We start from the raw sequence: 23,169 nt of genomic DNA on the forward strand, positions 1-23,169 counted from the left end.
TGGCTTAAAAAAAAAAAAAGGCAAAATGACGTTTATTTTGTTAAAAAATAGGCAATTAGCTTCTTACAAAATACCGTCCAAATGGCTCTGCTATTTATTACAAAATAAGAGCTGCAGAAAACCGTCCTCTATGCTTCTTGCTATTGCATTTCAGACGCTCGAGCGCCGCCGGCCGCTTCTCGCGCCGCTGGCGGCTTCCCGCTCCGAGGCCGCGCTCTGCGCCCTCGCCCCGCGAAACCCAACCAGCCGGCACCGGCTTCTTTATATTTCTCATCAGCGTTTTCCACTGATTTTTTGGAGACAGTGGAGACGGCGACAGCCAGCCAACCCCCTGCCCGGACCCCTGGGAACCCTCCCCCCAAATCCCTCTTTTTTATGCTGCCGGGATGGGCTTGGGCCGGGGGGGGGGGGGAATGGCTTAACTCCCCCCCGGCACAGCCCTAAAACACACAGGCGTAAACACGCGCTCAAGAGCTAGTTAAAAACTGCAGCAATAAATTACGTGAGAAAACTCAAATGCCCTTAGGGTGATGCTGGAAAGTAAAACAAAAAGAAAAAAAACCCACATATATACATATTTATGTATATATATATATACACATATATACACAGACATGTATCGTATACTGATAATCAACCCCAAAAGAGTGATTTAGCTACTTACTAGCTACCGTGGAGGGAAAAAAAAAAAAAAAAAGGCCATACGTGACACACAGCTGAGCCCAATTCGGGGCCCGAATTCAGGGTCCAACCCGATTCGAGTCCCATGACAGAGCGGGGAGCAGAAAGGCAGCGCCTACGCGGGGCAGAGTCCCCGGGAGGACTTTGGAGACGCTCCGGCGGCTCCCGGGGCCCCAGCGCTGCGCGGGGGCCACCCGGCGGCTCCGCTGGGGCTGGGGACGCGGACAGCTTCCTCGGCCAAAGCACCCCGCTCCCCCTCCCCAAAGACGCTTTTCCAGTTAGAGCCACTTTGTGGCACTCGGTTTTGTCCCTCTTCTGCCTGATCCTCCTCCCGTCCCTCTCCCTTTGCCGGTATAAAAATGGGAAAAGGGAAGATTGAAAAGCTGCTGGGAGCTTGATGAAGCCCCTTCCACCGCCGGGAAGCGGGAGAAGGTGGCGTCTGCCCGTGCACCCGCTCGCAGGGATGCCACCAGCTCGGGGCCCTCCCCACTGCGGACACGGCGGAAACGCAGGTTGGGCGTTAAAACACGGAGACAACACCAAAAACCCCACAGCCTTGCCCCAAAACAGCAGACACCGGTTTGAAGCAGCCGAGCCCGGACACTGCCGGGGGAGCTGCCCCCCACGAGCCGCGGGGGCGGTCGGGGCGTCGCAACGCACCCGAACGACCCCGAATACCTAGCAGCAGAACAGTCAAAGCGGCGAGAGACTTGGCCACAAACTGCTTCGCTTCCGAGCGCTAAAGCCCCGCACCCCGGCTGCGCCCGCTGCCCGAACCCCTCCGGCAGTCAGCGTGAACAGCCCACGTCTTCCGAGAGCCGGGAAGAACAGGACGGGAATTAGCGCCCGGTCTGGTGAAGACGATGCCGAAGGGCTCGTAGAAATGGCCTAAATTCCCAGCAGGAGCTATAAATGGCACCGGAGCGGGAGGGTCGGCCGGGGAGAGGGGCCGGGGAGGGGAACAGCCGTCGTGACGGAGAACGCAAAGCCCCTTCCAGTGCCACGGCTCGCCCGTCGCAAAGGCAGCGCCAGCAACGCGAAGCTTAAGTGCAACCCTAGAAAGCCGGTAACATAAATTAAACTATCCAGATGTTTCTAAGGCAGTTCCTTCTGCATTTGCCTTTGGAAATAAAACAGGACCCCAGGTACTTCTGTACACGCTTCTGCAGGCGGAGACGCGGTAAACACGGCTCCACGCAGGGTCTCAGCCCTTACTGCAGTAGGACCTACACAAAAGCAGAGCATTTCGAGGAAGCTCTTGGCTTGCCAGCAGCATCTGCCCAGGCACTGCGGGGCCAGACAGAGAGGCACATGGAGGGGACAGAGCCCAAGGGAACCGTTACGGGTGCCAGGAATAGGGAGTGTCTCAGAAAACATGTAAACTAGCCCGACTGCTCCTGGCTCAGCACAGAGCAGGCAGATCTGCCCACCTCAGGGGGCAGATGCAGCGTCCTCCCTGTGGATGAACCACACAGGTGAGGAGGGTTAAGGCAACTATGATGTGGGTTGGGAGCAGGTTTAGGACCCGGCAGAGATGCTTCCAGCCTTGTCTTGGACGGAGGTGCCTCAGGATCTGGTAGGGAGCATCCAGCAGAGAGGGGCAAGATTCTCCTGCTGCCTGCTGAGAAGGCGGGAACGGACGAGTTGCTTTGGCACATCACTCCCCAGGCCTTCTCCTGGCCTTCTGCCAGCTTCCTAGCTTCAACCCAGCTACGTCCAGCTCCCCTCAGAAGAGACAGGATCCCCGGAGGTCCCGGACTTTGCTCAGTTCGGAGGTCAGCGATCGGCTCATCTGCTTTGTGGTGAACTTCATGCTCTTGGCGGCCTCCACAGCGCGGGACAGAGACCAGTTGAGGTCCTCCAAGTCATCAAGGTCCAGGGTGAGGGGGCGGTGGTGGCCAGCAGCTTGCTGGTGGGTGGCCCGTGGTGTCCGTTCTGCCTGCCGGTACCCGGCAACGTGATGGAGGGGGAGGCCAGCCAAGGCTGGGGCTGAGGTAGATACTGCTGGGGAGCAGTAGCTGGAAAGAAGAAGAGGACATTGGCATGGCTGTGCTCCATGGACTGCACAAACCCAAAGCTCCACATGTATCTGCCTAGCTGTGCTCCAGAAAGGGTCCTGGCTGGATGCACATGCATGGTGCAAGGACCCCGCACTACATCCAGGCTGGAAGGTTTCATGGAGAACCCAGACTGCACAGCACCGCTGTGCTCTTCCCTCTCCATTCCCCTGCTGAGATTTTGATGTTTTTCTTAATCTCACTCCCTCACCTCATCCATCTCCAACCCCCTCACCACAACTCCCAACACCCTCTTTGCCCTCCTCTATGCAGAAAAATCTCTGAAGGAGAAATGGGCTGCATGGCCCAGCTCTCAGCTGGGTGCTGCCTGCATGAGCCGTTGGGAAGCTGAGGTATACTGGCAAACTGGCAGGACCTAGCGTCAGCTTTAGTGGGGTCACAGGGTTAGAGGGTGCTCGCAGGGGCAGACAGCCACTGTGTACTGCACACCATCCTTGGTGACCACCCCCTATCAGCTAGGACATCCATGGCCCAGCTGTTCCTGGAGCTGCCCCTCGTTCCCCCTGGGATGCTGATCTCCTACCCGCCTCCTGGTTCCCCTCCCAAGGCAACGCAGGGCATCCTTACAGCACAGAGGGCACGTAAGGCACGAGGGGGACCGGTGCAAGGTAGCTGACACTGGCTGCAGCAGGGCTGGCTGCCAAGTACCAAAGTCCAGGCTGCTCCAGCTTCTCGGCTCTGGGAGCAACATGGGAGCCTGGAGACGACATGCTGTCCGAGCTGTGCTCTGCTGCAGAGAGAAACACAGACAGACGTCGCCTGGAGGATGCACACAGGGAGGAAACCTCTCGGCTGCTAGGCTGGGCTGCCACATTAAGGGTTAATCTGACCAGTGGACACAGCCTGCACCCGTTACTGGGAACCCGAGTGCCCCACAGGACAGGCTATGGGACTCAGAGAGTGTCTGGGCAGTATGCCAGCACTTACAAGAAGGGTTTTAAGATCCTGCCCTGTCCCCCACCCCCAGCCTTCATTAGTGGATCAGCTATGATTTATGTAAACATGGCTGTCTAGCAAACATGTGCTGGCTTTGGTCACCCACCGTGTGCTGCTCTGTCCCTGGTGTTGGGCGTGGGGGCGTCCCGGAGTGCCTGGCACGTGGGACAGCGTGTCTTCCTTGCAGTGCTCTGCTGGGGCTGTCTCACCGCATCTCCCACTGAGGAACTGGCTAAAGAGAGAGTGGAGGAGCAAGTCTGCAAAAATTCCCCCTTTGCAGAGAACGCAAGAGGCGATTGGGAAAGAGCAAACTGGCAACTACAGCAGCGCGGCGTGGCCTGCGGGCTGGGAAACAAGACAAAGCCCTTTCATGTGCAAAACGCTCTGCCAAGGGATATGGAAAGTGCACTGCACATGTTTAGTTCAGTTACTCGCAGCAACCGGACACAACAGAGCTTTGCTCTCTGCTGCTACCTGGAAACAGCTCGGCAAGCACGAGGCCCCAGGCAGGAGACAAAGCGGTTGCATGTAAACAGGGCACTGCACACAGAAATCTTTAGCCGAACGAAAGGGTTGGACACGTATTGCCACTTGTCCCGGGTCATTGTGAAAGGCTGCATCAAGAAACAAGGAGTGCGTTGGGTTACTAAGCGCAGGCTCCCCAGCAAGGACCAAGGCCCACGCGCAGCTGTGCCAGGGCAGGGAGGCTGGCCAAGGGCACCAGGAGGGCAGAGATGCCTGGGCGTGTTTGCAGCAGTGACGGAGAGCCCGAAGCCGCCGCGCAAAGGCAATGTCCTTGGATGGAGTAGAGCTTGCCCTCACTCTGGAGCACCGCTGCCCTCGTCTCCTCTCCTAATCCCCAGGAGATGCTGTGGCTGGAGCAGCCTCTGCTCAGCCCTGCGCTTGGCAGGCAGAGCCAGACCTTTTCCAGAGAGAGGGGAGCTCCCCCTCTGCTCCATGCCCGTTGCAAACTCTGCCTGCCTTTTCCCTTCCCCATCCCACCCAAAACGGCCAGTGGAAAGTGGTCTCCTATCTCTCTCCCTCGAGTCTTGTAATTCTGTAGTTACTTAATGAATTAATGTCTGAAGTCATTAACAGCTCCATTAACAGGGAACTGGGAAGCCCTCCGAGATCGCAGACAAAAAGGCGTTTTTCCTGCTTGGGATGTGACGAGAGCCTCCCGAGGGGCTGCATGCTGGGCTGCTTACTGGCCGGCGGCCGGCTCCCACGGCAGTGGGGGCACGAAGGAGTGCCCGGCTCTCCTCTTGGTGCTGGGGAGGCGAGCGGCACCGCGTGGTACCACGTCCCTGCGGAAACACAGCCTGAGCTTGCCTGCAGGCCCCGAAAAAGCCCCCGCGCGCAGTCTGGCATCGACCTCCAGCAGCAATCGTCGCCGTGGGCTGGGACCCGCCTGCTTTGCACCCACCTGTGTATTGGCCCTTAACCGTCACCGTGTCCGGCAGGCTCCGAGGGCTCCTCCGAGGGGAGAGCATGGCTTTGGACCGCCCATCCCAGGGCCCGGCTGGTGAGCGATCTGACTCTGAGACTGCAGCAGAGAAGGACGGGGGTCAGCGTGGCGCCTCCAGCACCGCCGCGGCGTGGCAGTGGGGCCACTCGCACTGCTGCCCCAGGCGTTCGTTCCTGGGGAGGAGGGTGATCGCAGGAAGGCGTCGGTATCCATCAGTACTGAGGGACCCCTGCTTGGCATGCCAAAAATGGCATCACATCGGCAGCACAACGTTGCAGGGTTTGCCCTGAGCTGAGTGGTGGTGGTGGATCTCCTGGGGGTCCTGCCAAGGCACCTTGCCCCCCACAGCCCTGCCAGCATCCTCTCTCCGTTTAGGGAAGGGGAAAGCGGCCTGGCAGGGAGGAGCGTGTCCCCGCTGCCCCCTCCGAGCGGGCAAACTGGCCAGCCTGGCCCCCGGCGCAGTCTCACTTACTGAGGTCCAGCTCTGGCCCGTCCCGCGGCAGCGACGCTGATCTCCCCCTCCGCGCTGGCTTGGTCGCCGGGGCCGGCTTCCCCCGCGCCATGGCACTCGACTCCCTGCGGATGGCACAGAGCTGCTGTCAGCGGGATGGCTCACGGGGCTGGGGACCATGACCACGCGGGGGACCAGGGAGCCTCGAATGAGGAACAACCGACAGACCCAGACTGGGGCAACAGAGATGCAGGGGGCACTCCGGGGAGTTTTCTGCCTACGGGACCCACAGCGAGAGTGAGGTGCTCCTGGAAGAGGCAGCAGCCGGAGGTCCCTGTGGCTGCTGAGGGCTGTGAATTAATGCAGGATGCTGCTCAGCACCTCCTGGAGGTGTGCCTGCCCAAGAGGGTGCACAGGGACCCTTCTGCTGCATCCCTGTAACCTCCACAGTAACGGCCTGGTTCTGCTCTCATGACATCTGTGAGATCCCTCGGGGTCCCCTCATGCAACCCCCCAGCTTAACATCCCGGTCGAGCCAGGCTCCTTCTCTCTTCCCTGCCGCGAACCTCTTCCAGCTCCCAGCAGAAGTGGGAGACCTCCCTGCACCTACAGGTCAGGCAGGGGCTAACCGCGCAAAGTGGTCCTGCCCGCCACTAGAGGCGGCTGCCGTCTGCCCCCGCTCGGTGCTGTTTGGAGGGAAGCCCCCGGGGTGCTTTGCCACGTACTCAGAGGGCGCCGGGTCCTTGGGGGCCAGCCCGTTCCCCACCATCTGCCTCCGGGCCTTTGCAGGGCGCGGAGAGGCTCTTCCCGCCGGGTGGCTGCGCGGTCGGTGCAAGCTCTCCTCCAGCCTCTGCTGCAGCCGCGACACTTCATCCCGCAGCGCGCGGATCGCCTGGCTGCCGGCAGGAAGGAGCCAGTGAGGAGCGGCCTTGAGACACGGGCAGGTTTGCACCCCCGGCCCCGCTGTGCCCTGTCCCAGGTGACGCGGGGCGCAGCGGAGCGGGGGGAGCGGCCAACCCTCCCCGCCGGCAGGACTGAGCCTGGGCCCGTTTGCGTGCACAGACGGTTTCTATGGAGAACCCACAACAGCCATCACAGGGCTGAGAGTGCAGCAGTTCTGCCAGCCTGTGCGCTGGCCAGCACGGTGAGGAACACACGCCCGTCTCTGCCACGAGCTGCCACTGTCCTCTGGCCACACAGCTCAGCATTTCTCCCACCGGGGGAAACACCACGAGACACTGCCCATGTTAACAGGGTGCAAGGGGTGTCTCGGGTCCCGTCTCCAGGGCCACAGTTCCCCCTGCTTCCATGCATGAGCACCAGGCAGCAGCGAGGAAGATGATGGACCTTTTACCCAAGCACCCAATGGCAGCCAGGATTTGAGGAGCCTCCAGGGTCTCTGGAGCTCATTAGTGGTGCTCTGTCACCTCCACCCAAGGGGCAGGCTGCACCCACAAACACCCTGGCACCCAGCCCAGGCACCCTGGGCTGCATATCCCAACCGCTGCAGATCATTGCAGCTCCCATGGGCACCAGGGCATGGGGAGGTCGTTGGCTCCCTTCTCTGCCCGGTCCCAGCCCTTGTGCCGCTCCATATCCCAGCCGGCAGTGATACGCACGCAACAGGGAGGCCGCCGACCGGCATGGCCATATCCAGGCTCCGCTGCCTCCCTCCCTCTGCAGCGGCCGTGGGGACGCGCCACCTGGCAACGCTCCTGGAAGCGTACGCTAACGTTGCGCAAGGATGCGACGCGCCCCGGCCTTGCCCCACTGGAGGCACAACCCCGGCCTCCCGCGCGCAGGAGGGCTGTCTGGCTCTCCATGCCGCGCCAGGCAAGCCCGATCAGCCCTCCAACTAGAGTCAGAGTGCTGCGTCAGGGCCCATGCCCAGGACCAGCACCAAGATGAACCCAACAACAGGTAGGCAGCCGCCTTTCTGCACTGGGGTGTCCAAAGCTGGCTCAGAGCTCACCACATGTCATGAGTTTAGTGACCTCAGCCCAAGCAGGTGACAAGCTTTGGCCTCTAGCCGTGAGCAGCTTCCCCAGGAAGAAGCACAGCCATTAAACTCCTCTTTCCAGCAGGGGAAGACTGAGCTCCCACCAGGTGGGAAGGCACTGGTGCTCTTGGGACTTGCTCTGCATCTGTGCCTTGGCTTGCTCACTCTGGGGTCCCCAGGACCTTCTGTCACCCCCCAATTCAGCCCATCTTTGGTAGGGAGGAGGGGACAGACACTCACTCGCGCTCCATGCGGGAGCCCAGCAGGTCATGGTGAACCTTGGCGAGGGACGGCATGGTGGTGGCTGGACCCCCGGTCTTACCAGGCAGGTGGCTGTAAGTGCTGGCACAGCTCCTCCCTTCCACCTCTGCCTCCGAGTCCGTGTGAGCTGGGGAGGAAAGAGGACATGCTGGACCCAGATCGGTGATATAGGAAGTGTTTCTTTTCCCCAGCAGAAGATGCTTGGGAGAGCAAAGCCAGCAGACATGAGGGCAATCCCTGCGTGTAGGCACCACTCAGTGCCAGCCTCTGAAGGTGCACAGACAGCTCCACTGGTGGGTGCCAGCCCATGAACTGGAGCCTCTTTCATCCTTAGAGCTGCAGCCCCCCCCCCCCTCCCCTCCCCAGATCTTTTATTTCTGGAAGGCCCAGGCAGATGTAAGGGGTGGTAAAAGCAGCTAGGGAGGAGGAAGAACCAGAAAATAAACTACTTAAAAAAATCCCATCAGTTGCAGCTCTTACATAGTCTAGAGTGGAAAATAATTCTTTACCCAAGCATGTAGTGGGGAAGGTCGCTGCCCCCAGGGACTCCTCGGTCCCCACTCTGCTTGCCCCAGCCCGGGGCCGGACACTGTCTACTCACTGCCGTCAGCATCAGGTGCCACCTCACTGGCAACGCTGTCTGCCCACCGGGGAGGGGAGCTGGTTTGCGAGGCAGTGCTGGGGGGCAGGCTGGGCCCCCGCGTGCCGTCCTGGGGTGGCCCGTGCCCGGAGGTTGTATAGATGCCCATCAGTGCCTTTTCTGAGGGAAGCGGGGCTGCCTCTCTCTTCTGCAGCGGATGGAGGGTTGAGGGAGTGGAGATGGGGCCAGGTCTTCCCAGCGAGCCAGGTGTCCTGAGGACAAGATGGGTCATGGAGGCATCCCCCAAGCTACCCTCTAGCCCGCCCATGCTTGGTCAGCCCCATCCAGCACTGGACTCATCCCCTTTGTGGATCACCCTGCACACCTCCAACTCATGCCAGGAAGGTCTCTGGGCCCCCCAGCCCCACTCCCTCCTTCTGCCTCTGCCAGGATCTCTTTCCCAGTCACTGCTCCCCTCTGATTCCCCAAATCCACCTCTTTCACTTCACACCGAGCAAATAGCCTGCTTCCTCGCAGCCTGCCCTAGGGCTGAGGGTGATGGGGCAGGAGAGAGCCATACTCAGCATGTGGGGGACGGTGCTCCGGCGTGTGCATCAGCGGAGACACCCTGCTGGCCTCTGAGCCCACAAACCCACTGTCCATCTCCGGTGATATGATACGCTGCTCCTGCAACGAGAGGGAGAGCTGGGTTGCAGCAGTGGTGGTGCTAGCTGTGACACACATGCCCAAGGGACATTAGGAGAGCCACTGGGCTGCCGGTTGCCTCCAAGGGATGGGGCTGCCCTGCCTCCGAGAGGTGTCTGAAGATGGGGGGGGACTATTGTGGGGACTATTTAGGCACATCGGAAATAGAGGTAAAGCTTGGTCATTGCAGGAAGGAGATGTGGCGCATGCCCAGGGAGCACATTGCAGAGCCACAGCCAAGACCACTGCTGTCCCTGAGGTGCTCAGGGCCAGTCTGCACCCCAACATCGCCTCCCAGCGATGGGGGACCTCAGCTCGGCACTTGGCCCTGAGGACTCACCTCCGCCTGGGCAGGTTTTGCCTGTCGGCAATGCTCATGGAGCCGGTGCTCAGAGGCAGCACTGCCCGTCTTGCTGCTGCGGTGGGAGAGGGGTGCCTGCAGCTGCGGTGGTTCGGGGACCCCCACCGGGGACTTGACCGTCGTGGCTGCGGCGAGCGGCTCCTGCTTGCCGGCGGAGGGCAGGCGGCCGCTGTTCCCTACTGGCCGCGGTTGCTCCCTGCGAGACAGCGGCCCCGCTCTCCTCTCTAGGGTTTGCCTGCAGGAGCAGAAAAAACACCTCTGAGTACTGGCAGCCCTGTGGCAAGCAGCCCTCGGGCAGAGATCTCCTCTGTTCACGGCTGCCTGTCATAGGGAGTGACAGGCAGTCACTTTCTGTTATTGTCGGGCTTTGAAAAATGCAGTGTTTTATTCTTAGAGACTTGGGGAGCCCAACCTGAGATGCTCTGAAAAGCTGCTGTGGCTGCAAGTGCTCCAGGCACAAGTCTAGTTTGTGTTCGCAGCAGCCAGAACAATGTGCTCCTATGACCAACACTCATCCTTGCGTGCAAGCAACGGGGCAGAGCAAGCGCTGAGAACACCGACAAAATCCCATGCATGGGAAGCCCTGGCACTGACAGCAACAAGGGAAATCTTTCAAATGCTACCCAATGTGGAGAAGGAGCTTGATGCAGCAATGGAGGCCGTTCACTATCGTTGCCAATAACATAAAACCTGAGGAGCTGATCAGCTTCTCCCAAGCAATTTAATCTCTGTCTTCCCCAAAGTACACCATACAAGTGATGTACAATATCTTTTAATATACATTTACAGTGGAAAAAGTACTAAAAGTCATGTCTTGATTTCTCCTGAGAGTATGGGCCTGCAGCGTGTTTCCTTCTTTCTCCAACCCCTTTTCAGACCCTCCTGCTTGCCTCATCTGGGCAAGTTAGGCTCCCATAACACTTACAAGGGAGAGGTCCCGATGTCAGTCCTCTCCTCTAGTAACTGTGTCCTGCAGGAGATCTTGCCCAGGCCACTCTCCCCTTCCACAGGCCCATCCACCTCCTCTGGGGACTGGCTCCCTGCCAGGCTCAGCTGCTCCAGGCTCAGTGATGTCGGCAAGGATTTGAAGTGCTTGTACCTGGTGGCCAAAGGGAGATCCATGCTTGCTCTAAGCTGCCTGGGATAGCAAACACCAACCCAGGATTTCACTGTGCTCAACATTGGCAAGAGATGCTCTAGCTCCTACTCCGTTTTGGCTCCCTGGACGGGGGCACCCAGCACCTGGCTGGTGGCTTGTGTGTAGGGCTCTGCTCCCTGCCCATGGCCACGTTTCTATGCAGGAGCTGCTGTGCATGAATTGACCCAGGGCCCATGCAAAGTGGTTCGGTTTTGGGGAGGCAGCAAACATAGCCATGCTGCAGGCCTTTGCTGAGGAGATGCCCAGGCCCAGGGGAGCAGGACTGTGAGACGGAGCCTGCTCTGATGGTATTGGCCTGGAAAGTCACTCTGAACACCAGATCCGTCATCCGCCCCCCGCCTTCCCCATCACAAGGCCACACACATCTGGCCCTACGTGACAGATGCTTACTGCTCTAGCAGGTCACCGAAGTCTTCCTCCACCCGGAGCTGCTTGTGCCAGAAGGGCTTGGGGAGCTCAGCTCCTGCCTCGCTCTCCCCACTCGCAGAGCTCGCGCCGGTGCCCAGCCGGGTGCTGGTGAGGGCCACCTGCGTGGGGCTCTGCAGGGCACAAAGAGGGAAGGGGGCTTGGAGGAGCAGGGTCCCTGCGGCTCCTGCCCTCGGCTGGCAGCCAGGCAGAGGGAGAGGTCGCAGCGCTCTACCTCAGCCAAGCCTGGATCCCCCACCCAGCCCAATCGGCCCTTCGCAGCTCGAAATAGCAGCAGCCACATGAGTTAGCAACCTGCCAGGCCGCTGAGCTTACCTCGGGGTAGGGGGTGCGTGCGGCTGGCATCGGGGCTTGCAGCGAGGGAGTCGGGGAAGACATGCACGTCTCAGAGAGTGGCACCGGCGAGTGGCCAGCAGAGCCCGGCTCCGAACAGCTCCGCGGGGAAAACTGGCTCTGAGCTGCTCGCTCGAGCTGATCTTTCAGCTCCTCCAGACGCATCCCCAGGCAGAATATCTCCCCTTCTACTGCGCTGAAAGACAGCCACCCGTCAGCCCAGGCCAGACAAACAGCCAGTCGGCAAACTGAGCCTGGGCTGGGCTTCAGGTGAGCTGCGAAGGGCTGGGAGCAACCAGCTACTGGGCTTTGCTGGCTTGGAGAGGGCAGCAAGCTACTGCGCAAAATTCACTGGCCTTGCACTGTCCTTAGGTAGCCCGTAGCATCCCCAGGAAATGCAAATAGGTAGAATAAATAAGAGTACATCCAGCACAGCACTACCATCCCATTCATGAGGGTGCGTTAATCGACATGGGTTCAGCCTGGCCAATCGAAACATCCATGTGTGCACCTTCCTGCTGAAACACACCCAGTCCTCAGGATCAGCCACCCTCCTGTCCCTGTCTGAGCAACATTCTCCTTCTTTGCATCGCTCTGGGGCACTTACATGGCCTCATAGCCTCAGTGTGTGGGCACTCCACATCACTGGAGCAGAGCCTCCATACCTGGGAGGTAGGGCAGGGCTGGAACCTTCAACCACATGGGGAAACACGGCAGGGCAGGACTGTGGGACTTGCTGATGGTAGCAAATACCATCGCAGATTGGGGAACTGAACTCTTGTCCCTCCTGTCCTGAGTTAAAACACCTACCGGTCTGGATCAAATTCCCCTGAAGCTCCTGGGTCCTGCTGCAGCCTGCGGTTCTCCTCCCGGGCTTGCAGGTATGCTCGTTCCAGTGTGTCCTGAGTGTCCTTCAGCTTCCTAAACCTCTGCAGCACAAAGGCAGCACATCTAAGCCAGAAATCTCAGCCCTGCATGCCTAGATCCCACCCGTTGCTCCGCTGTGGTTCCAATCCCATCTAACTGTGCTGGGGGGACAAACCCTGTATCACCCTGTCCACATGCACAGCTATGCCTCTGTGTCTCCTGGGGTGCCCCTGGCCCAGTTTGTCTCATGGACCTTTCACACTGGGAGTCCCAAAGCAGGTCCCAGAGAGGACTTGCAAGCTGAGCAGGTTAATCCAGAGCAAGGTATGCTCAAATGCAACTTTGCATCCTCTGGGATGTGGCTGTGGGGTCTGATGGGCTGCCTAGGATATGGGTCTGACAGCGACTTCTCTGAGCCTGTTGACACCATCCATGGGTCCAGCCCCAGCCCCAGGGGAGAGCCGAGATGGTGAGTCTTGGCCATCCCACTACCAGACACCACCGCTGAGGAGGATCAGATGAGGAGAACTACTCCTTGATGGGAGCATTGCTCCCAAGGGCAGACACAAGCACAAGTGCACTGCTGGCTACAGCACCAGCAGCTTGCAATAAGAATCTGACCACATCCCAGGACAGCAAATCTCATTATGGCCCTGACACCAAAAAGAGAAACAGCCAGCATCCCAGACAGAGAAAAGGGGGTTGTCCAGCCACAGACGCAGTGAAACTGTAGCTCTGGCTGCTCTCACTTAGAGCTGAACCAGGTGCAGTCCCATGTAAACCAACTCCTGGGGTGCAGTGTGTCCCCTCCGCATTGCTGTTCCCCTTTCCTGCTCTGCAACACCTCCAACTCCTGCAACACACAGCCCAGGAGATGTGGCAAACCACAGTGCAAAGGCAGGGATCTGGATAAAAGCAATGGGCTCTGCCAGAGGAGGAGCACGGCAGCTTCAGTGAGCCCAGCCAGACCTCTGCTCTGTGGGGTGTCTTGGGCATTACTGAGGTCCCAGGAAGGGCTGACGTACCTGGAGCTGCTCCTGTGGCGTGGACTTCCCCGCCTGGATCCAGGCTTCAAAGGACTCCACCTGGTCAGGAGAGAAAGGGGTGAACTGAGCCCTGCCCTGGGAGGTACCACAGGGGCAGAAACCCATTTCGTCCTCCTGTGTGGGGCTTCTTCACCACCTCAAAGGTCCAGCCCCAAGGTCGGCATTGAGCCCCATCGTCCTCTCCAATGCCTGGGGTTGCTGTGCCCCGACTTGCCTGAGCCTGAAACTTGCGGGTCTGTCCTGCCAGTGTCTGTGTGAGCTGAGTTCCTGGGCACAGGTGTTGCCCTGGGAACCTGCACTCTCCTGAGCACACATAGCAGCTTGCCCCGGAGAAAGAGGGCGAATGAGACTGGGGCAACGTTCCCTGGTTGACTGGTCCTTGTGCTGGCTCTGCAACAAAAGGCAAAGACAAGGCGATGCTGGTGACCACCAGGAACACCTAGTTCCCCAGCCACAGGACAAGTCGTCCCTGGGTAAGGGGTCTTGGCTGAAACTTCCCCGATGCCATGTAGGAGTGCAATGAAATGAAATTCCCCAAAGTTGGTCAGGTGGGATGGAGAAAAGCAGTTTAACCTACCTGTGTCCACAGAGGGCTGCAGGGCTGTGGAAGGGGCAGGGGCAGCGCTGATGGCTGCTGTCCTCGCCTGTGGGATGCTGAAGGCCATGACCTTGGAGCTGGTCCCCACGGTCCCCATGTGGACGCTGTGGCTGGGCTTCGGCGGATCGGCGTACAAGCTCACCTGAGAAGCAAGGAGATGAATTTGGAGCATTCAAAGGGAAGAAACTGCTCTTTGTGGGGGTAGGTGTCCCTTGTCCCCTCCTGGTTCCCTGGCCACATAGCATCATGGTAAGAGTCATGGAGCCAGTGGCTCCATTGCGGAGTGCCAGCCGTATCGGCTCTGGCTCAGATCAGCCATAGCCCCTGGGCAGATGAGGGTAGCAGGTTTCCCAACAGAAAGAGCAGTGCCCGCAAGGGGCAGGGATCCAGATGTGCCCCTCTGAGAGCTCAGAGATGTGTGCACGCTCCGTACCCTCTGGCTGCTGAAAAAACGCTTTGGCCAAGTCCTTTCAGCACCAGGAAACCCACCCTTAGCAGAAGGTTAGGTTAGTCCTTAAACCTGGCTCTGCTCCGTGCCAGGACTTGCTCCTCCAGCCCTGCAGGAGCAGAAAGCGAATCGCAGCAGTCCCATCATCTGCCCACGGCCACAGGCCTAAATATTCTGCAGGAGAGCCTCGAACAGCTCCGGGTGGAAGACCCTTCCCCAGCACCTTCCTTTCTCTGAAGCTGAGGAGCAAACGCATCCTCGCCTCGAACGGCAGAGGCGCGCAGGGGTCCGACCCCTGTCCCCTTTGGGGCCAGACCCCACCCTAGCGTCTGCTTCCCCCCCACCCTGCCATTTGCAGCAGGCTGCCCCCGACGCCCCCAGACCCAGCGCAAATCACCGCCCGGCCAGGGCTCCCGTTCGCGTCCCGGAAAGCAGTCGCCGAGGAGGGGACGAGCTGCTCGGCCCCCGCCGCCCTCCGCGCCGCGCAGGCACTGCCCCGCTCCTCGTCCCGCCGCGGCTCCACCCGGCCCCTTCCTCGCAGCAGATGCTTGATTAACCGAAACGATTAAAAACTAAACCCAGCGGCTGCAGGCACGAGTGATCGCGAGAGCGCGGCAGGCGAGCGGGAGCAGACCGCAGCGCGGACCCAAGCCGCCCACGGAGCCGGGGAGCCGCAGCGGCCCCGCGCCTGCCCAGCCGCCGCCGTCCTGCGGGGCTGCCCGGGATTTCGGCATCCTGCGGCGCAGCACGGAGGGAAGCGGGGCAGAGAGCCGGCAGGCTGCCCGGGCGCGAGCGGCTCGAGGCGTCCCCGCCGCCCGCGGTGATCCAGGCACGGGGACCGGCGCCGGTGGCCTCCTCCCTCCCTCGGCCCCCGATAACCCGGCCCTGGACTGGGATATGGCCGCGGCGGGAGACGTGGGGCACCGCCTTCACGGCCGGCCCGGGGCACAGCGGCCAGAGGGAGCAGGAAGGTCCCCTGAGGCTCTGCACCTGCCGGCCGGGACAGCGGCGCCGCTCTCTGCTCGCGAGCCCACCGGCCTCCCCGGCTTTCCAGCAGCCTCCGGGAACTCTTGTAAGGAAAAGAGGCACGTGGCGTTTCCCCCAAAGCGCCGTTTCTTCCCCAAAGCCGGCTGGGCGGGGCGGCGGAGCCGCAGCATTCACGGCGGGGTCCCCCCTCGGCCTGGTGGCACCTCGGCGTCCCGCCCCGAGGCGCCGCGTCCAGCCGCCATCTTGGTGACGCGCCCCCGGGGGTTGGAAATGGCGGTCGCCGCCATGTTGGGGAGGGCGGGAGGCGGAAAGGGGAAGCAAGCAGGGACCGGCCTCGCGCGCGGAGCCGCCCCCAGGCCTCGGGGACGGTCTAGGGCGCCAGCGCCGGCCCCCGGCCCGGCCCTCCCCTCGGGGGCTGCCGCCGCCGCCATGCCGCCGCCGCGCCGCCCACCTTGGCGCCCAGCCGCAGCTGGTCGATGGTGTTCTCGGCCTCAGCGTACTTGGTCAGCAGCTTGTGGTAGTCGTCCTGCGAGGGCGGAGAGACGGTGAGGGGCGTCAGGGCTCCTCGCCCCGCCGCCGCCGCCCCGTCCCGTCCCCCCCGCCACCGTCCCCGCCCGGGAGTCACCTGCAGCTGCTGCACCAGCTGGGTGGCTTGTTTGGGGCACCCGCAGGCACGGGGCAGGCCGGCGGCGGGCGCGGGGCACCACGGCGGCGAGCCCGGCGCGCCGCTCAGCAGCGCCTCGCGCACGATCTCGGCCGGAGACTTGGGGAGGACGGGGCGGCCCCGAGGGGCGGCGGCGGGCAGCGCCCGGCCGCGGGGCGGGCGGTAGCTCTGGTCGAACTTCACCCGCGCCTCCACCTTGGACAGGTCGGGCAGCGGGTAGTTGAGCGGCCCTCGGCCGTACTGCGGGCTCTCGGCCGCCCCGGCGGCCGCCGCCGCCACCGCCGCCCGGGCCGGGCCGTCAGCCTTCTTCCGCCCCTCGGGCCGTGGCCGCTGGCCACGCTCGGGCGGCGGCGCCGCTTCGCCGGCCGCCGCAGCCCCGCCGCGGCGCCGTGGGACACGCGGGGTCCCGCTGCTCCCGCGCTGCCCGGCGGGCGCCAAGCCCCCGGCGGGCGGCTCCCTGCTGCTCCCGGCGCTGGAGTCGGCGAAGGGCTCTGCCTCGGGGCCGGGGAGGTCGTCGGCGGAGAGCCGGAGGCTCCAGCGGCCGGAGCCGGCCGGCAGGCTCAGCCCGGGGCTGCCGCCCGAGGGGCAGGGCGACGTCGGCCCCGCCGCGGCCCCAGGGCTCCCGGAGGCTCCGCCGGGCTCCCTCCGGCCCGGCCGCAGCTGGCGGCGAGGGGAAGGGCTGGGGCTGATGTCCGAAGGTGCCGACGTCTCCCCGCCGCCCGTGCTGAAGCTGAGCGATTGCTCGTAGGGGCTCCGGAGAGCCGGGTCGTCCTGCGGCGCCTCCGGGCTGCCGCTGCGCTCGGAGCCGTACTGGCCCTCGTAGGAGAGCTCCGGGTATGCATCCCCGTCGCTCTCGGCCCCCCAGGTGCCCTCCAGCCTCTCCTCGTCCCCCGAGCTGCCTCGCTCCTCGTCCTCTTCGGTCGCGTCCTCCCGCGGGCGCCAATAAGCCAGGTCTGCCTGCAGCCCATCAGCCGGGTCCTCGCCGTTCCCTGCAAAGCAAACCTGCGGTCACCAAGGGGCCACCGGCTCCCCCCACACCTCCGGAGCCTCCTCGCAGCCCTGGGTGAGGAACCCGCAACCACCGCAGGGTGGACACCAGGAGCCAGGGGGTCCTACACGGGGCGCTCCCGCGTTCCTCAGATTCCCAAATAACCGACTCCTGGATCGCTGAAGATCATCAGCGCCCCACGGGCACAGGTTTTGTGGCAGGTGGCAAAAGGCAGCCAGATGGCTGGTACAGCTCTCCAGCAACCTCCCTAGAAGCTGTCATGGTCTTCTAGGCGGTGCACGCTTGTGGCCTGCCCAAACTGTCCCTGGGCAGTGCCCCCAGCATCCACGCTGGCACGGCAAGGTCCGCGTTGCCCCCCGTACGTGAGAGCCCTCGGGGTGCCCTGAGGCTCTTGCTCTGCAACATGGACGCGGGAAGGGGATGGCGGCGCCTCCTGTGCCCGCAGGGCCGCAAGCAACGCGTGGAGAGCGCGGGAGGGAGGGGAGCGGAGCGGAGACGACTCACCTGACGTCGGGCTCCCGGCGTCCTCCCCATCGGCGCCTGACTCCTCCAGACCAAACTCCTGCGGCTCGCAGCGGCGGAAACCCCTCGCGTGCGCAGGGGGACGCGGGACCTGCCAGCCGAGCGCCTCCGCGAAACGGGAGCTCCTCAGCCGGCCCGTAAGCCCATCCTGCAGGCCAATGACTCTGTTCTCATCCACGTGCTCTTCAAAATCCTCCTCCTCCTCCTCCTCTTCCTCCCAGAGCTTTGGCTCCCGGGAGCCGCTGCCCAGGTCCCGTTCCGTCCAGCGCAGCCACGGTGCCGAGCTGGCCATGTCCCGCCGCCTCCCGCGCGCGGCCCGACGTGCCGACGGCTTTGCCTTCACTTGTGCCGCTTCATGGCGTGGCTGCAGCGAAAGGCCGGCGCGTGCCGCGGCGCGGGGCACCTTCCTCGCGCGAATGTAGGTCACGTCGCCGCCGTGCTCAGCGCTGCAGCATCCCGACGGCAGCCAAGAGAGAGGGGAAGATGCTCAGCGGGAGCCAGCGAGGACACAGCAGGCTCTGTTCAACCCTCCCCCTGCTCTCGGCACGGAGATGTCGGCTGCTGCCGGGGCTTTCCCCGTCCGCCTGGCCCGGTCCCAGGACCTGGGGTGACAAGTTACCTCCCCCAGTGCGGGCAGGGACTGGGACACCGGCCAGCTGCCCCCACCGCATCTCAGCCCATCGTACAGAGGCACCACGAAGTGGTGGTGGCCCTTAGGGATACCCATGACCCCCCAAAACATGGGCAGGAGCTGCTGCCCCCCAGCTGCAAGAAGAGCCGCCCGGGGCACGTTTGCCCCCAGCCTGATGTGTTACACAAAGCAGGAGGGCAGCCTCCGATTTGGCTACCTCCGCGACGGAGAGGCCCTTGCTCAGCACCCTCCCCAGCGCCGTGGGACGAGGAAGGGGCGGCAGCGATGCTCGGCAGCCCTCCACGGCCCTTCTGGCTCTGCCGGGGGCTGGGGGGAGCGCCCGGCTGTGCCGCTCAGCTTCGGCTCCCGTTAGCAGCGGGCTCCTTTGCGCGCGGGAAGCGCCGGGGGTAGGTGTTTCGGCAGCTGATGCCCAGCGCTTTCATCCCGCTCCGGCAGTAACCGCCCTCCCCAGCGCCCTCCCGGCGGGGCTCTCCCCAAGCGCCGGGCTGGCCTCGTGCTCCCGCCCGCCACCCCAGAGCAACCACCCGCCGGCCTCGCAGGCGGCCCGGCCCCGCTACCTGCCGAAGCGCCCCTTGCCCGGGGTCCCACGCGGCTGCCGGGGGCCCAGCTCAGCTGGCCCCGCTGCAGCTGAGAACTCGCAGTCGGTAACACTTGGCTCGCTCACCAAGCGCAGCTCCAGGAAGAAGGAGACGCACGCTGAGCCCAGCCCCTCCCGACGCCACGGTTCTCCGCGGTTTTCCGGTTTCATAGCGCTTGCCTCTGCCTGCAAAGCCCTCGCGGGCTGACGGCAGGACTGGCGGCAGGGCGTCCCACCCCCATCCCCACCACCACCGCTTCGCGGTGGGCTCAGCCCCGAGCCTGCCTCCGCCGCCGGCCAGGCTGGAGCAGTGCCGCAGCCGGCCCATCGCTCCCGTCGCGGTTCCCATAGCAGCCGGTGGCTTTTAGGCGACTGAGGCCGGGCAGCCTCGCGCCAGCGGAGGGGGGGGAGAACGATGAAAGCCCAGCCCAGCCCCGTGGGGCTGGGCACATCCGCGCGCCCCGGGGCTGCCTGCAAGCAGCGCCTCTGCAGGAGGCTGCGAAACCGCTGCAAAGGCGGGGGGAAGGAAAACGCAAAGATTTATATGTGTATATATATATACATATATATATATATCATATTGCAAAAATTCAGCTGCTCCACTGACCCTCCCCAAAGAGCGGCGTGGAGCCCCGGCCCCAGGCGGGCAGCCACCGCCGAGCAAAGCGGGAAAAGCATCTCCCGTCGCTGACTCCTCTCGGCACAGACTTTCCCAAAGCCTTCCCGACCTCGAGGGAGGATTTGAGGAAGCAGCAGGAGGTTTTTCCTCCAGAAACCGCCGGCGCGTCCCACGGGCCAAGCTCCGAGTTGCATGCACATGGGAAAACTGCTAAAATACCCAAAATGCTGCTCCGACTTCAGCGGTGCTGGAGCCGGCCAGGCCTCCTGCAAAGGCCGGGACAGCGGGTAGCCGGGCAGCACAAGGAGCTCCCGTTTTTTTTTTTTTTAATAGCAACTTTCTCCGAGCCGGAATCGAGCCCTCTGGCACCAACCCTGCTGCCAGGCAAATTTCGGCTGCCGATCTCCGGAAGGGCAGCGGATTTCCGGCGCTCGCTGGGCTGCCACCGCCGCCTTCGCTCACTCCGGAGCTGCTCGGAGGAAGGGAAACTTGCTCCCCGGCCCGGGCCAGCACCGCCAAGCGGCATATCCGATGCCTCCGGTGGCCACGCTGCCACACGCGGAGAGCGGCGGAGCAGCGGCTCGGCACTGGGCACGCTCACCCTCCGCGCGAGCGTCCCGCTGGCGCCCATCGCGCCTGCCGGTCCGGTCGCCGGCGGCTCTGCAGAAGCAGGAAGCACCCGAGCGGGTTCCCTGCAGGTTCCCTGCAAGCCAGCACAAACGTTTTAACCCCGTTGCGCCCCGCGCGTCCCCTTCCAGGCCTCCTTGCAAGCGGCTTTTAAAGGGATCAAAGGCTTTCTTTTTTTAATCACAGGCAGAGCGACGCCCTGAACAAATCACTGCTGATCGTTCCGGGGCCTCGGGCGCCTGCCTGCCCCGAGGTCATCGGCAGCCCCGTCTCCCAGCTCACCCGGCTCCTCTCCCCCGGCACAGCCGGCACCAAGCGCTGGCCCAAACCGCAGCAATAAGCTGGCGAGGCCGTGCCCGCAGCCCGGCTGGCAGCTCGCGGGGAGCGCCGCGCCGCGGGCCAGCCCCCACGCGAGTCCCCGTCTTACCTACGCGGCGCCTCTCGCCTGCATCTCCCCTGCTCCGGCCCTCGGGCATCCTGCAAACGCAACCTGCGCCGGCCCGGCGCTCGCTCCCCGCACACCGCTCCGGCGGCTTTCAAAGGGGACAAGGCCGGTCTGGAAATCACTGGGGTCCCTCCGTACCGCAGCTTCGGAGGCGCTCGCCAGCGCCCCGGCTTGTTCCGGCAGCCCCCGATTCCCACCGCCGGCCGCGCGGCGGGTGTCTGCCCCGGGAGGCTGCTCCCCCAGGGCGCGCGCAGGCGGCGGGGAGAGAGCGCGGGGCGGGCGCGAGCGCGTTATTAATCCATCCCGTCGCTGTGCAATGAGTGACCCGCGGAGGGCGGCTCGGGCAAGCTCGCCGCTGCTGCGGCCAGCTCGGCAAGGGCGGACCCGTGCGCTGGCCTGCGCCCCGTGTCCTCGGCGCGTCGTCCACCCCGCAGCCGGGGCAGAGGGCAGGATTTTCCTGCCATTTTGGCCGCATTTATCGCTTTTCCAGAAATTCCCAGCCACCAAGCGTCGCACTGGCCTAAAAGTCTTTTTTTTAAAAAAAGAAAAAGGGTCTTGTGATAGCAGAGAAAAGCCTGAAAAATGTTGTGGCCATCGATTCAAAAACCACAAAGCAAATGAAAACAATCCCAAGAGTGAGTTTGCATCTGTGTGCGCATTTTTTTTATTTTTTCCCCCCCCCAAAGCTTGAATTTTGCAATAATGCAAGCAGACGATGAGTTGAAAACCCCAAATTAAAAAAAACCTCTGTTAGAAAGCGTCTCTTGACCTCAGCAGGGAAGTTAGCCCCGTTCAGCCCCCCTGCGCCTCCCTTCCCCTCGGCCCTGTGCTGCATCCCGTGCTCCCGGAGCTGCCGGGCGCTGCTAATCCGATTATTCGCTACGGCCACCCGCACGCGGGCAAAAGCCCTGGGCTGCCGGCGCAGCACGGTGCGTGTCTCGCCTGTCCCCCACCGCTGTCCCTCCGCTGCCCCAAATTCTCCCCACCGGCCCGCACGAACGCAGTGCCCCGGGAGGGTGCTCAGGGCGGCAAGGAGCATCGCTGGGTGCCCGAAATGCCGGGGACACCTCCCAGGCCCTTCCTACCCTACGCCTGCAGCCCCGGGGGCGCCCGCGGGCACCCGCCAGCTCCGGAAAGGAAAGTAAGCGGTTTGGGCAGCGCCGAGGACCTGCCGGGCTCGGGGCTAGCGAGCAACAGCACCGGTGCCCCCGTCCCATGTAGACCCTCTCTTTTGGAGGGGAGGGGGGTTGAAGCAGGCCGGAAGAACGTGCTTCTGCCTGATACTTGGCAGAGGATCCTTGCAGTTCAGAGAGAAATAATTTCTGGTTTATAACTCTCCTTTCTTTCTTTTTCTTTTCTTTTCAAGCCCGCGGAGTCAAGCTTTATGAGCACAAAAGTGAAAACGCTGCTTCCTTAGTTAGTTCACATCATTTTGCATTAAAGCAACGGGGGGGAAAATCGTCACGGCGTGGCAAAGCCTGACAAAGTCGCCTCTGCATCCTCTCCGGAGACACACACACACACGCACGCACGCGCGTGTAACCGTGCGGGAGCTCCAGGCGCTTCGGAGCAGGCGCCGCGTGCCGAGGGGGACGCCCGCCACGGGCAGAGCAGCCTAACGCGGCCCCGGGAGCCGCCAATGCCGCTGCCGACGGCAGCCTCATCCCCGGCAGGGGCTGCGGCGCGGAGGAAAGCGCCTCTGCCCCGCTGCCCGGGGCCGTTTCCGACGGGTCCCGCGGAGCGAGCCGGGGCTCCGACATCCGGGCGGCACCGGCCTGGAGGGCCCGAGCGAGGCAGCGCCGGGAAAGAAACTTCGGACAAGTTTCCCAGAGGCCCCGGCAGTGGCGGGTGGTTTCGGCAGGAAGCCAGGGAGCGGCGCGTCCCCCCGGCGCGGGCGGTGGGCGAGCGCGGCCCTGCCGCGGGGCTCCCCGGCGCCCTGCGGGGCGCAGACCCTGCCCAGCCCCCGGCCCCCCCCCGGCTCGTGGGCAGAGCGGCTCTGCTGGGGAAGGGGGCGCGGGAGCCCCCAGGCCTGGAGCGCGGCTCTGCCGGAAGCCCTCGCCCCAGGCTGGGGCCAGCCCTGGTGCCCAGCTGTGCATCCAGCTGTGCTCATCCCCCCCCCCCCAGCCCTCTTCTTCCTCTCCAGCTGCCCCGTGCAACTAGGACGGAGGACGGATGGAGGATGGGCCGTGGCAGCCCCAGGGCTCAGCGAGGAGGAAGATTTGGGCTCTGTTCCCCCCGGGACGGACACACACCCTCCCACACCCACAGCCACGCACATCTGGCTGAGGCGCACAGCTGGATGGACATCCCCCCGCCTTGCATTCGACAGCTGCCCCGCCGACCGCCCCCGCGGCTGCCCACCTGCAGAGCGACGGCCCGGCCGGCCCCCTGACCTTGTAGGGACTGCTCCGCTCGGCTGCCCCGGCCCGGCCCGGCCCGGCCCGGCCCGGCCCGGCCCGGCTGTTCTTCCTCTTCCTCCTCCCGCTGCCCCCGCCGCAGCTGCCACTCCGCGGCCCGGCCCGGCCCCGCCGGACAATAGCGCGCGGCCCGCCGGCAGCGGGGGGCGGGGCCCGCGCCCTCATTAGCATCCCGGCGGCCTCTCGGCCAATCCGCGCGCGCGGCCGCGGAGGGGCGGGAAGTCGTTAGCCTAGAGCCGGCCCTTCCCGTATT

The 23,169-nt window shown here is 63.4% G+C and overlaps 1 protein-coding gene across 1 annotated transcript; it reads right to left on the reverse strand.

The window, feature by feature from the left end:
- Nucleotides 1-54: 54 nt before the first annotated feature.
- AKNA (AT-hook transcription factor) lies at nucleotides 55-22,995 on the reverse strand. The gene is made up of 23 exons (XM_062591305.1): nucleotides 22,861-22,995; nucleotides 17,562-18,025; nucleotides 16,447-17,037; nucleotides 16,010-16,305; nucleotides 15,836-15,910; nucleotides 13,929-14,091; nucleotides 13,566-13,741; nucleotides 13,331-13,390; nucleotides 12,249-12,367; nucleotides 11,421-11,634; nucleotides 11,070-11,218; nucleotides 10,446-10,619; nucleotides 9,500-9,755; nucleotides 9,035-9,141; nucleotides 8,476-8,726; nucleotides 7,854-8,001; nucleotides 6,340-6,510; nucleotides 5,636-5,739; nucleotides 5,122-5,241; nucleotides 4,733-5,002; nucleotides 3,802-3,927; nucleotides 3,327-3,489; nucleotides 55-2,699 (listed from the first exon to the last, which is right to left on the reverse strand). Exons 2-23 carry the CDS (start codon nucleotides 17,869-17,871, stop codon nucleotides 2,408-2,410), a joined length of 4,335 nt encoding a protein of 1,444 aa, XP_062447289.1. The 5' UTR covers nucleotides 17,872-18,025; nucleotides 22,861-22,995; the 3' UTR covers nucleotides 55-2,407.
- Between the last annotated feature and the right edge of the window lie 174 nt (nucleotides 22,996-23,169).

Source organism: Rhea pennata, chromosome 18 (genome assembly GCF_028389875.1).
Source record: "Rhea pennata isolate bPtePen1 chromosome 18, bPtePen1.pri, whole genome shotgun sequence".
NCBI classification, from domain to species: domain Eukaryota; kingdom Metazoa; phylum Chordata; class Aves; order Rheiformes; family Rheidae; genus Rhea; species Rhea pennata.